Source organism: Chiloscyllium plagiosum, chromosome 15 (assembly GCF_004010195.1).
Source record: "Chiloscyllium plagiosum isolate BGI_BamShark_2017 chromosome 15, ASM401019v2, whole genome shotgun sequence".
In the NCBI taxonomy this organism is placed as follows: domain Eukaryota; kingdom Metazoa; phylum Chordata; class Chondrichthyes; order Orectolobiformes; family Hemiscylliidae; genus Chiloscyllium; species Chiloscyllium plagiosum.
The window spans coordinates 10,589,042-10,602,817 of record NC_057724.1 but is presented as its reverse complement, the minus strand read 5'-3'; the positions used below and the strand labels follow the sequence as shown (position 1 = coordinate 10,602,817).

The 13,776-nt window shown below is 37.5% G+C and overlaps 1 protein-coding gene across 4 annotated transcripts in view; it reads right to left on the bottom strand.

The window, feature by feature from the left end:
- rps6kal (ribosomal protein S6 kinase a, like) overlaps positions 1-13,776 on the bottom strand; it is a 132,959-nt gene that overhangs the window by 24,015 nt on the left and 95,168 nt on the right. For all 4 annotated transcript variants that reach the window (XM_043704418.1, XM_043704419.1, XM_043704421.1 and 1 more), the window contains 4 exons: positions 11,882-11,946; positions 11,344-11,446; positions 5,564-5,688; positions 5,264-5,386 (listed from right to left, as the gene is read on the bottom strand). In XM_043704418.1, the coding sequence (XP_043560353.1) occupies positions 5,264-5,386; positions 5,564-5,688; positions 11,344-11,446; positions 11,882-11,946 (416 nt within the window). The remainder of the gene's footprint in view (positions 1-5,263; positions 5,387-5,563; positions 5,689-11,343; positions 11,447-11,881; positions 11,947-13,776) is intronic.

Genomic DNA, 13,776 nt, shown 5'->3' with positions numbered 1-13,776 from the left:
ATAAATATTAAACAGCATAATATACAACAGCATGCAGATAAAAAGAAAGAGCTAACTGACCTGGAAATAAAGACAAAAAGTCAAAGTGGCATTTACAATTCCCAAAGGGACAAATGTACTAAGAAGGTTTACTGCATGAATTATTTGCAAGTTTGATTAAACTGAGCCAGTAACCATTCAGTAAATGAGAAAGCCTATCAGAATGGAGACTTGATTCGAAAGTTGTTGCAAACTGAAGGCTGCATCACTGATGATGAATTGGACCTAATGCACAATGGTATTTCATACAGGATTTGACATCAATAACTTAGTCTACTGCATACTGGGTGAGAGAGGTATGGTTGAAGTGGAGCATGACTCCTAACAAAATCTGGGGGAATGAACCAAATTTAACTGAAAATGGCAGGGTACAGAAAAAGCAGCAAAGGCTAGAAAAAGCCACCATTCAGAGGCAGCCAAAATTGTTGCCCAGAAAAGGATCTAGCAGAGTCACAGAAGCTGGAAAGTGTAGAGGTTTATAAAGTCATGAGGAATATAGATAAGGTAAATGGCAGGTGTCTTTTCCCTTGTGTTGGGGAATTTCAAGACTCAGTAGCATATTTTTAAAGTGAGAGGAGAAAGATTTCAAAAAGACACAAGGGACTTTTGTTTTAAACACAAAGTGTGTGGAGTGAACTTTCAGAGGAACTAGTGGATGCAGGTACAGTCACAATATTTAAAAGACATTTGGATAAGTTCATGAATACAAAATGTTGGGAGGGATATGGGCCAAACGCAGGCAGGTGGGACTAGGTTAGTTTGGGACTATGGTCGTCATGGACTAGTTGAACCAAAGGATCTGTTTCCATGTTGTGTAACTTGATGATTCCAAAGCGGACAGATGGAAGAGAGAATATGGCTGTCACGGAATCGCTTGGACTATGCGAGGAAAGCAAACAAATCCAATTTTGAATTCAAGCGTTGATATAGAGCAAGTACATGATTTTACAATTACAAAAGTGAAGAGTAAATACAAATTAGCTTGAATTTGGACACTTTTCCAATGTTAACTTGCTAATAGTAAGTCAATGGAAGAAACTTCCAATTCAAGCCTTCTATATGTGGAAATGAAACTTACGTTTCCTATACAAAGAGAAAGTGACATGACTCCTATATGCTTGTTATGAGGCAAACAAACCCCTAGGCCATAAGTAAGATATTAAAAGATTTCCAATTACGAGCACGACTCCTGTACATTCTAAAACAGTTGACAACTTTCGTAGTGTTGTTATGGTTATGGCGCGGGAAACATAGCTGACAACTTCTGCGCAGCATAATTCCACAAACAAGAACTGTGGGCAATCTGTGAGAGTTAGACCCCACTTCACAATATGCTAGCCGAGTGTTAAATGCTAACAAGACTCCTGGGCAAACTTCGCCTGCTCTTTTTTTCTAGAATGAAAGGGGTATTTTATACCTGCTGAAGGAGCAGATAGTGATCAGTTCAATGCCCCAGCCCAGAAGCAGTTTCTCTATTGGTGGAATGTGTGTACAATAGTACTGGAGTGTCAGCTTAGGTTTTGAACTCAAATCCCTAGGGCAAGACTTCAATCCATAACCAGTGTCTCATATTAGACTATTACCATTGTTTCAGACAAAGTTACTCTTTCATATACAGACCTCAAAAAGTATATTGAATGGAATCAAGGCGAAAGTCAATTCGGGAAACAGCACAAAAACTCATTGGACATGCAACAATTAATTTATTTTTCTGTAATACCATTGTGAATGCTTTGCTGTAGAATGGTTTCAGTAATTTAATATGAAAGCATACAGCCTTCAATACATAATTCAAATTCATTTGGTCTAGAAATCAGAAATCTGTTCCATCACTATATCATCTTGCAGGAGGCCAACAGCAAAAGGCAATCAGTTATCATTGTAAGTTATCATAGTTGTTGGACATACACGGCAAGTCATTTACTGATACTGAAGTTATGAAGGACAAAAAACTGGAAGCAGCACCTACAAGTTTCATGCAAGGGCTGCTTGAAACCCCAGTATCTGATTCAAAATAATCACACTAAATAACACTTCGGTTGAATGATGCTTTGCACCAAGTACTCATAGCTACGAAAGATGTATTATGTTGTGCTATCGCGGTGGATAAATCATGTGACATAAACATTGCAACATTATCTATAATTTGCTTATTTTGAAATGCTAAAATATTTGCACAAGTTATTAACAATATTGCCTCTGAAATACAGCAAAAAAAGGAGTTAAATTTTCTTTCAAATAATTCCAGCAGTTCAGTCAAAAGAAATGGTGCTGCATCAAGAAGATGGTGCCATAATTTCAGCCTCAGCTCCTGCAAAACTAGGATGCCATAATGTATTGGTAATAAAACGTGAGGAATTAAGCCAGCTCTGTTATGCCAAGATAAATCAGGAAATGCTTTGTACTAAATGTAAGGGCAAAAGTGTGCACAATTCACTTGGTGCTTGACAATTTCTTGAGGATGTAATGATAAAAAGGAAAAATTAGATGTAATGCATTTTAATTTTGAAAATGCATTTGATAAGAAGTGCCAAAATGAAGTTATTGTTCAAGAGTTACGGTATTAGAGAAAATATATTTCATATGCACAATGCTTGGCTCAATCTGGATTAACAAAGTTCCAGTGCATCCATACTCCTCCCAAATCTAAATTTCTTCCCATCTAAATTCTAACCTCCAGCCTTTGCGTCGGGGAATGATTTGGGACCTGGATATCTTCAATTCTTAATCATTCTTAACCACCCAAACATTTATGCATGGTGGTAAATCCATATTCATATAGATTCCAATTACCATTACAAATTATGCTTAATCCTTCTTCCAATATATTCACACATTTAAATCAGTCAAAAAATTGAATCACAGAATGCTTCTGCACAAGAGGCCACTTGACCCTTTGAGCTAGTCCCAGATTCCAGGAACAACAACTCAAACAGTCCCACTCTTGCATTCTCTACCAGCAGCCTTGCAAAAAGTTTTTTTCCTTTAGATAATTAGCTCATTCTCTTTTGAAAATACAATTCAATTTAACCCCACCACCATCTCAGGCAGTGCATTCCAGATCCAAACCACAGGCTTTATTAAGCATTTCTCTATGCTGTCATTGGTTCTTTTGAGGAACAGTTTCTCCCCACTTATTCTACCCAACTGCTCATCACTCTGTATACTCTGCCAAAATGGAATGTAGCTGTTCAAGATCCAGCTCACCACCACCTTCTCAAGAACAATCACCAACGTGCACTTAGTACTTGCTAACATCACTTGCATTCCAGAAATAATAAAGAAAAGCCATTGCTCTTCCAAAGTCTATCACTATTCTCAAACCAAGCCAAACTCCTTCCTAGCTTTATGCTATTTTGATCATAATAGATGGTAATAATGGACAAGTCAGACTCTAGAGTGAAACCAGATTGATATTTTATTTTGCTTTTGTTTACTGTGGAGGTCAGTTACTGAACACATTCACAAAAGGATGCCAGTGTATTTTTAACAAAAGACCTTCAAAGTCTATCACATAAAAGAAAATTATGATCCATATTATAATACACATCCACATTCAAATGTTATTGAATGATCTTTTTTAATCAATATTAGGATGAAAGACTCATCCCTTGTAACGAAGTAACATCTTTTCAGACGTACAAACCTCAGTAAAGAGTGACTTCCATCTCCATTCTAAAGCTTCTTGCTCAGCTGTAACCAGTTTTCTGTTGGTAAATTTCTGTACATCCACTAGACGTTATTTTCTTCAATTAAGGTCTCTCCCTGAGACCCTTAAGACAATATGTTAACTAAGCTCACTATACCTTAACATGGTTCCTTAAACTGTCTTCAACTGCTGTAAGATGTCTTCACTTTTGATACCCTGCAGCCCCCTGCCTCTACAGCTTTATTCTCACTGACATCTAAACAATTCTAGGTTTCTACCTAGCCCTGACTGCTTGGAAATTAATAACAGAACTCCTTCCCCCCTGCACTAACTAGGTTCTGGCTCAGCAAAAAAGTCCTTCGCTGACATTCTGTTATTTAGCTGAGATCACCAAAAACCTTGTAAATGCTGCTTTGAATTCATTGCTCAAAATGATGTTCTGATCTTTAAAAAAGGCCAGATCTTCACACAACTGTCATACTAAAATAGATTCTAAAGTGGAGAAAAAAATTTAAGCGCCGAAATAATAACGTTCTGAACCTTCATTCGAGTAACGTGCATCAGACGTTATTCATCCTGCATACTCAAGACTAGGTCATATATATAGAACAAGAAAAGCTGTGTTTTGAATGCTGACCTCTGGGAAACCTCCAGCTAAAAAAACTCGCACTCACAACCTTGTATTCTTGGACTAACAAACAAGTTCTACAGCACTCTACTCAACACCATTTGGAAGTTTGTGTACACTATAGCAATTGCTTTAATCCACTTTGTTTTTCATCAAGAAAATTTGAGTAAATCATTTTGATTTTTCCCCTAAAAAATCTGTGCTGTCTTTCCTTAATTAATCTCCGCTTGCTCAAATGATGGTTAGTTTTGTTCTCAAATATCATTTCTACAAGGTCTCAACATCAGGTTAAATTTAGCTCAGGCTATAATTGCTGGGCTTATCCTCACGCCTCTTTTTGACCAGGGGTGTAGTATATATGCAATTCTGTAGGTCAAACAACATCCCTGCACCTCAACAAAATTGGAAGACAGTTGCTAGTACTTCATAAGCATGAAGATTAGAAAACATGACAAGAAATGTATCAATAAGCAATAGAAATCATCTAATTGATATGCTTTTTTTCAATAATTTGACAAAATAGAATATAAACAGTTATGATTTGTAACTGCCAATGAATCAAAGTAGGGGAACATTCAGCTTGGCTTTACAATGTAGCCAACAGTAGAAACGCTAATAGAAAATTCAGACTGGAAACTATAAGTACTTCTTGATCACAGAATTTAGGAGTTCAGTACAGCACTGTCCTTTCATTTCCAAAGTCCTGAAAAGCCATCCAGCAGAATACGCGTGCGCTTGTTGAAAATCATAATAATAATCTTTAAAGTTGACTACGCACTCGCTAACATGGAGAGATTGATTCCAAAATTAGGGCAATAAGATAAAAATGTGTTCCTCATCCAAAACATAAAGACCAGAGTTTTGGTAAAGAAAACCACATTATACATGTGCCAGTAAACTTTCAACGCTTCATATTAAGAATAGGTCACCAGCTATTCGTCAATTACCTTGACAGCAAACTCCAGATTGGTAACCCTATGTATGCAACGCTTGCAGATTGAGTAGGAGCCAACGCCGATATCCTCTTTGAGTTCATACCCATCAGTGAACTGCATACTATTCCCTTGAAGCTGTTTCGACCATACAAAAAAAATTAAGTAACTAAGTTTGATTTTAGTTCCAGCATTCCTTCATAGATAAATTAACATTTCTTTTTAAAGTGTAGAAGCCTGCCCAATATTAGCATGTACTATATAAACATTTTACATCAGCATCGTAAATGCTTAACATTTGGATATGTATCATACCTGCATAACAGGGTGTACCGCTGACAGAGGGGTGCTTTGAACTTCTTCCACTACATTTGTTGCAACAAAACTAAATCCTCTGAAGAGCTGATGTGCATTAGCACTTGGTGGAATCCCAGGTGAGTCTTAAAGAAAAAGCATTCAATTATCAAATCATTTCATTAGAATGCTAAACTATTGTATTAGATATAGTATCAGACCATTGTAATTCAACGTATGATAATCTCATTAAACATCCACATAGGAACCTTTAATATAATGCAACATCGCTGGTTATCAAATGAACAAGCTAACAAGTAACATTCTTAGAAAAAGAAAATTATGCATAAACTTTCTTTAAAAATCATATTTGAATTTTTTTTATAGTAAATATTTCTATCCTGATACAATTTCACCCAAGATTGGAAGGACTTGGAAGTCACCTATTCTGAAACAAATGCCAGTTGTCAGTGAAGTATTACTATAATGCTGTCAGGAATTATCATAAAACTGCCAAGACAGAGATCTTAGGTGACCAATGATCAACTATCACTAATCCCTAATTGAAGATTTGGGCCTTGACATTGCAATGTGAGAAGATTAGCACCTAAACCTCTTATCTGTTTAGATTAAATTCCTTTGCCAGCTATTTTCACAATAGTCATTAACCAGTTTGTTATAAATGGATGAACAGCTTTGTTAATTGAGTAACCTAAAAAATTTAATATAAATACAGAAGGACATTGAGCTATATAGCCTTTGCAGTGTTATTTACTATTATTTTAGTAACGTATAAACAACATGTGCTCTAAACTTAATCTGGAAAACTCTCTTTCATATTCACATTGAAAGATGTATACAAAATGACTAAAAAGGCAAGAATGCAGACAGAATTCATTTCCAAACTCGTTCTTAGGATTTGGTTCTGAATGCAACTATTAAAATATCTAACTAAACCCAGAGTCTAACATGTGTTTTCACACCATCTGCCTGAAGGCTGGAACCATACTCAACTCAGGACTTTAAGACAAATTTGAAAATGTTTTAAAGAAAACTGTTCATCAATGAAGGAACAAAGTAGCTCATTAACTCCTTACTGCCCTTCAATTGGATAGTTGTTACTGGACTATAAAACATAGGAACAGGAGTAGGCAATTCAGCCGATCAAGTCTGGACCAACATTCAAGGAGATCATGGCTGATCTGATAATTCTCAACTCCACTTTCTGCCATAACCTTAAAAAAACTTTATTCCCTTACTAATTAAATCTGTATCTCAGCCTTGAATATATTCAACAAACCAGCCTCGAATGCCCTTTGTGATAAAGAATTCCACAGATTCACTACCTCTGACAAAAGAAGCTCTTCATCTACCATTTTAAACGTGTGACCCCTTATTCTGAGATAAGGCCCTCTCTTTTAGACTGTCCCATGATGGGAAACAACCTTTCCACATCTATACATCATGGCTGCCCAAGAATCTTGTACGTTTCAATAAAGTCTTCTCTCATTCTTTTAAACTCCAATGAGTACAAGCCCAACCTGTTCAACCTCTCTTCAAGAGAAAGTACTGGGAACCAACCAAGTGAATCTTCTCTGGACCGTATCCAGTGGCCAGTATATCTTTCCTTAGATAAGAGCAAAGTTATTCACAGTATTGCAAGTGTAGTCTAGTTTTATACTCCATCCCCTTTGAAATAAAGGTTGACATTCCATTTACACAATAAACGTGCATGCTGGCTTTTTGTGCCTTATGAAAGAGAACCTTGAAAACTGCATATCTTTACATTTTCGTCCATCATGTCCCATCCCCAAAGTTTTTGCCCATTTACTTTATCTGTCTACTTTCCTCTGTGCCATCCTTACTACTTACATTTTCACTTTCCTTGTAACTTAGCCATTAGAGGCCAGTAATTGTCCAACTACCTTACACTACACTTTCTCCAAGGCCAATATATCTTTTGTAAAATGTGGTGCTCAGACTGGTCACAATGTTCCAGATGTGGTCAAACCAGAGGCTTTTTTTTAAAAAACAAAAGGTGAAACATAAGTTTGACCCACTTATACGTTCATGAATTACATGTAAAAGCCAGAATTCCATCAAGTTTACTGATTATTTTCTGCACCTGTTTAAGAAATGTTTGTGTGTCAATATTTCTGGATCTTTGCTGCGCCACTATTTCTAACTTGCTGCCATTTTAAAACAACCTAGTTCAATCTATTTTATGTTAGAAATAAATGGCGTCATTTGCTGAGAATGAAATCCGTTTGCCGAGTCACAATCTATTAATATATCTTCGTAGTTTTAAACTTCTGTGCATCCTGTCATAAGTGGTTATCTATTTTATCATTTACGTCATTAATGAGTACAGGGAGTCTTTCAAACCCCAAAACAGAGTCTTGTCGGGCTTATCACAACTGAGGTATCATTAAACCAAAGAGTGAGAGAACAATCACAGTGCAGGTGATTATCAGTTGGCCTGTTGTGTCTGAGCTGGTTCTGAAAGGAGCATTTCATCCTGTCTCCCAATCCCCTGGCACCCTCTGTTTTGGGTTACAACCTTTCTTTCGGCGAATAATCAATTATCTCTTGACTGCCTTGACTGAAACTGCCTCTGCACACACTCTTAAACAGTGCATTCCAGGCTTTAACCACTGCATGAACTATATAAGAGTCCTACAGCAAGGAGACAGGCCTTTTGGCCCAAACTGGTCCATGCTGAGCAAAATGTCTGTCCACGCTAACTCCATTTCCCTGCAGTTGGCCCAAATCCTTCTAATTCTATCCTTTCCATTGTCCAAATGCATTTTAAATGTTGTTAATGTACCTGCCTCAATCACTTCCACTTGCAGCTCATTCCATATACCCTCTGTGTAAAAGAGTTGCCCCTCAAGTTCCCTTTTATTCTTTCCCCTAACCTTAAACTGATGCCCTCTAGATATCGATATCCCAACCCTGGGAAAATGACTGAATGCATTCACCCTATCCATGCCTCTCATGATCTTACACACCTCTATAAAAGATCTCCCCTCAGTTTACTATGCTTTAAAGAAAAACGTCCAAGCTTGTCCAACCTCTCCCTATAACTCAGACCATTGAGTCCTGGCAATATCCTTGTAAATTTCTTCTGCACTTTTTCCACTTTAATAACATTCTTCCTATAACAAGGTGACCAGAACCGAACACAATACTCTAAGTGCAGCCTCACCAATGTCCTGTACAATTGCATCATAACTTCCCAACTTCTTGACTCAATGCCCTGACTGATGAAGGCCAATGTGCCAAAAGCCTTCTTCACTGCTTTGTCTACCTATAACCCCACTTTCAGAGAACTGTGAACTGAACTTCAAGATCCCTCTGTTCCACTACACTTTTTAAGGCCTGACCATTCACCATGAAACTCATACCTTGATTTGATTTTCCAAAATGCAAGATCTCTCACTTTTCTATACTAAACTCCATTTGCCATTTCTCGACCCACTTCCCCAGCTGTTCAAAGGTCCTGCTGCAATTTCTGACAATCTTCCTCACTGTCCATAATACCGCCTATTTTAGTGTCATCAGCAAGCTTACACATCATGCCTTGTACATTCTCATCCAAATCATTGATATAGATAACAAACAGTAATGGGCTTAGTACCGATCCGGAGCACTCCACTGGTCACAGGCCTCCAGTCCAATAAGCATCCTTCCACTATTACCATCTGCTTCCTACCATCAAGCCATAAATGCTTTATTTAATGTTCCTATTCTTTTTTTTTAACCAATTAACTTAAATATGTGCCTTCTTCCTTTCAAAGTTCCTGCCAATAGAAACAATTTTCCCTCTCTAATCGGTCCAGCCCCCTCAGGATTTGAATACTTTCAAATATCCTCTTAATAAAAGAACTGCCCACTTTAGCAAACTATCCAGGCAACTGACGATTCTTATTCTTGCAACCACTCTGGTGAATCTTTTCTGCACCCTTTCTAATGCTATCATATCTCCCCTTAAGTGGTGTCCAGACTCCAGTAGGGAACAAATCAGAGCTTTCTACAGGCTTAACATAATTTTCCTGTTTTTGTACTTTATGCACCCATTGATAAAGCCCAAGATGCCTCTCACCTGTACTATTATTCTCAACATCTTATGCACATATGTGTGCCCAAGTCCTTTTCTTCCTGAACCCACTTTAGAATCGTCTCCTTTATATCGCTTTTCTATTTGCTTCCTCCAAAAATTAAATCTTTCCACACTTCTCTGCTAAGTCTTAGAATATACACAAGCTACAAATTTTCAGTAACTATCCGGGGTATAAACAGAACTCCTGCTACAATCTTGAATCCATTTCCATTTCTTAATTCGTCCTTCAAGTCTCCACTGCCTGCTTATCTCTTCTTATATCCTCTGTCATCACTGAAGCGATTCCATCCGTAAGGCTACTCCTCCCCATCTCTTTCCATCTGCTGTTGTCCTTATATTCTGATATATTTTGATCCCAGTCCTGATTGTCCTGCGGGCATGTCTCAATAACAGTTGCCACAGATATGCCAAATTAAGTTTGCTACAATAAAATATTTCAACTCATTTTGGACCACAGATCTAGACTTGCCCTTCAGCACTAATGTTTCATTAACACCGTTCCTATTTCTCTCTATTGATTTCATCACATCACACATTTTAGTTTTCCTTCTACTTATAGTGCCTCACACACTATTTCTTGCTATTGCTCTGTTCGTGTACTGTTCGTCTCCAAATGATTAACTATACATTTTCTATAAGAGCCCTTCTCCCAACTTAGTAGTCTAAAATCTTTACGACTGTCCAATTAGTCCTTTTTGCCAGGACCCCTGGCCCAGCCCAGATCATATGGAGACTGCCTCAACAGTACAGTTCTTCCCTAATGCAATCCTGATTCCTGTGTCTCAAACCGGAATCCCTCTTTCACAAACCTATTCCTCTAATTGTGTTCTCCTCCCTAGTTTTCTCTTCTCCATTAGGATTTGTACGCAGCTTAGATAATCATCCAAAGATAAGAACATCTGATGTTTTATCCTTTAATTTAGCCTGGGACTATGTTTACCCTTTCCACAATCTTAAAGGAGATCTTGGGGAGAATAGGAAGATGGACTATTTTGCTTTATTCTGCTTCTGTTTGGTACAAAATCAAGTTGAGAAGCGAATGCATTGAAAAAAAAAGAGCTTTGACTTTGACAAGCGGTTGGTGAATTAAGAAATAATGCAGCTCACTCTTCCAAAAAGCTTCAGGAACTCAGTTAATTTAACACAGCCGTAAAGATGAATTGAGTTAACTTGAAGTATTTATTGACCTAATGAAAGTTTGAGACAGTGACTTCATCAGCTTTGAAATTTGAAGATAACTACCCTCTTCAGTTAGCATCCTGTGAATATGCTTTAGAAATCAGGTGATGTCTGATGGCATCATGCCAACAACAATTACCAGATACGACAGGCAGCAGCGCAAACACCTAATAAAAAATGCTTCCCTTTAATTTGTACAAATATAAATGTTTAATTCAAAATTCATGAAAATGAAATCATTGATACTATATTAATACTAATTATATAATACAAGTATATTAGGGTAAACAAAAAGGCAGCAATAAAAAAGCTAATCATATTTATCTCTTAGCTTTGTAACTTGAACAATCCAATAACTTTTATGTATATTGTAAATTTTGTAGAGTTAAATTATGCCTTCGCTCAATATTTGTCCATGACAAAGCATAAACCAAATGAATAAAATTTGTTGTTCGGAAAAGGTTATTTAAATAGATAATAAAACAGCAATCAATTGTACCTTTTGGTGTTTTAGCTGTAAATTCTGGGTCAAAGCAGAAAGTATCTTCTGGCTTCCCAGAAGCAGGTTTAAATGGAGGCTGAATTTCCTTTCTGACCAGTTTCTGCAAAAAGGAGAATATTTAGATTTTACATGTCTCAGTCACTTCATTTGCACTCTCAATACGGACAATTCCAACAGCCAAAAATCTTACTTCAATTGTTGATTTAACATGATAAAAATTCTTGATTTACATAACTGAGACACCCCTGAACAATTTATCGTGCAAAGGATGTCAAACACCTTAGAGAAAAATTAATAAGTTTGATTGGTAAAAGCATTACAAATTCTATACACAATTTCAAATCAAAATCCCAGAATGTGTATAATAAATATATTCAAATGTTTTATTAATAGCAGCAGAATAATTATTTCGAGCAAGCATTGAATTAAAAGCATGAAAATTTAGTTTTTAACATTGGGTTTCTCAGGAGTAAAAAGCATTACATTTAACAGCTTTGTGACCTTGATCTTGCTTGTTGGAATGGGAAACACCTACATTCCAGTCAATGGTAGCAAAGAATGGATGCCTTTTGATCTCTTCAACTCCATCAGGGCCAGCTCCTACAAGAATTAAGATCATACAATGTTTATTTGTAATTTTGGTTGTATGAGGGCAGAGGCCAATCTCCAGCCCAATACAATCAACTGTTCTTACAAATGGAGATTACTGACTATTGCTATATCACTGCACATTTTGCAAATGCAGTGCAACATGGACGGCAGTTATCACTCTATATAAACAAACTCCATAATGTACAAGAACGTAGAAAATTAATTATATATTTCTATGTCCAGTGTAGTCAGCATTTTCGAGCAAAATCAACTACAAGCAGTACTTTTCATTTGACATACAATGCTAATACATTACTGGGTTTCTTCAGTGATTACTAAGATTGTATTCTGGCTTTCTCAATAGTGAAAATAGGGATAACACTTTTTTATTTTATGCAAAGTTAAAGAAGTGCAAATTTAGCTTTTCTATCATTCCCCAATACATTTTAGCAACTGTGGAAAAGAGCAAGTTTAACTTGAAAGTTCAAGGATTTTCTTGAACAAAAGAGAACTTGATAGCTTAACTTGATTAACTATTTGACGCAGGACCAAAGGTAAAAGTAGCTACTGAGAAACAGCAAGGGCTTAAAACTCAATAGTCCAAAACCAGGAATCCTAATGCCAGATTAACACACACCCAGTCAGGCAGTACAGAAACTTTGTGAAAACTGCTAACCTAATATTAGTGGCATGCACCCCAATGATAAGCGCTACTTAAAGCTAGCCTGTCTCTGAATGTGGAGGTAATGGCTGCAGTAAGTACTGGAGGTTGTATTTGCAGGGTGTCAGACTTAAGAGGAACAGTGAAGCTTGTGCATTATTTTAGAGCACAGGCTCCCAGATTTTCTGACACACCACTCAAGTCCCTGGCGCACAAGACGGGGCAGTCTTGTATCCAGACAGTCTTGTATCCAGAAACATGCACAAAGAAACATGCAGGGAGACACAAATGAATGTGAATGCAACAGTTCACTATGAGGACCTGGATGCTGAGCCAATGTTCAATGATCTTCTGAAGGTCAAGATCTGGGTCTCTTCAAGTGCCATATTGTTACATTTGAGCCTCAGGCCTCACTCACTTCACATCATACCCCTTCAATAACCAAAAAAATCTCAATTGTACATGAACAGTTACAGAATTTCATCTCATACACTTAGCACTGCTATAGGCCTCAAGCCTACATTTCACATGTGGCACACACTGTCCTCATAATGGCCAGGTTTTAGAGCACGCAGATGATCACCATGAATTGGGACATCACTTTGGCAAGTACTAGAGGGCTCCTCCAGATCAGTCTTCGCTGTAGACTCTCTGCTTCAACACCTCAGTGATCAACGTTTCTTGCAGTAACATACCCGTATGCACACAGTAGGCACACTCAGTTGTGCTGCAAACTACAGTCATGTGCCAAGCGTAAAGTGAATTCCTCGGAGCCAGATAGTGATACTATGGTTGAAAATAGCAGACTGAATCTGAATGAAAGCCCCACAACTACTGCCAGAATACGGAGCTTTCCGGGATACACATCAACTGCCCACTTTTGAAGTTGTGCTACATCTCAACACCAAGATGCGGGGCCCAAAAAGCCACACATCTACACCATGAGGAAACTTGCATTCCTGAGTAGGTAATACATATGCTCCAATGGCTTTTCTTTATTCAGACAAAACGATTCCTGCAGCGAAGAAGGTTACCTCAGAGTACAACGGGATCTTGATCAGATGGGCCAATGGCATGAGGAGTGGCAGATGGAGGTTATATTAGATAAACGTGAGGAGCTGCATGTTGAAAAGTCAAATCAGAGTAGGACTTATACACTTAATGGTAAGGTCCTGGGG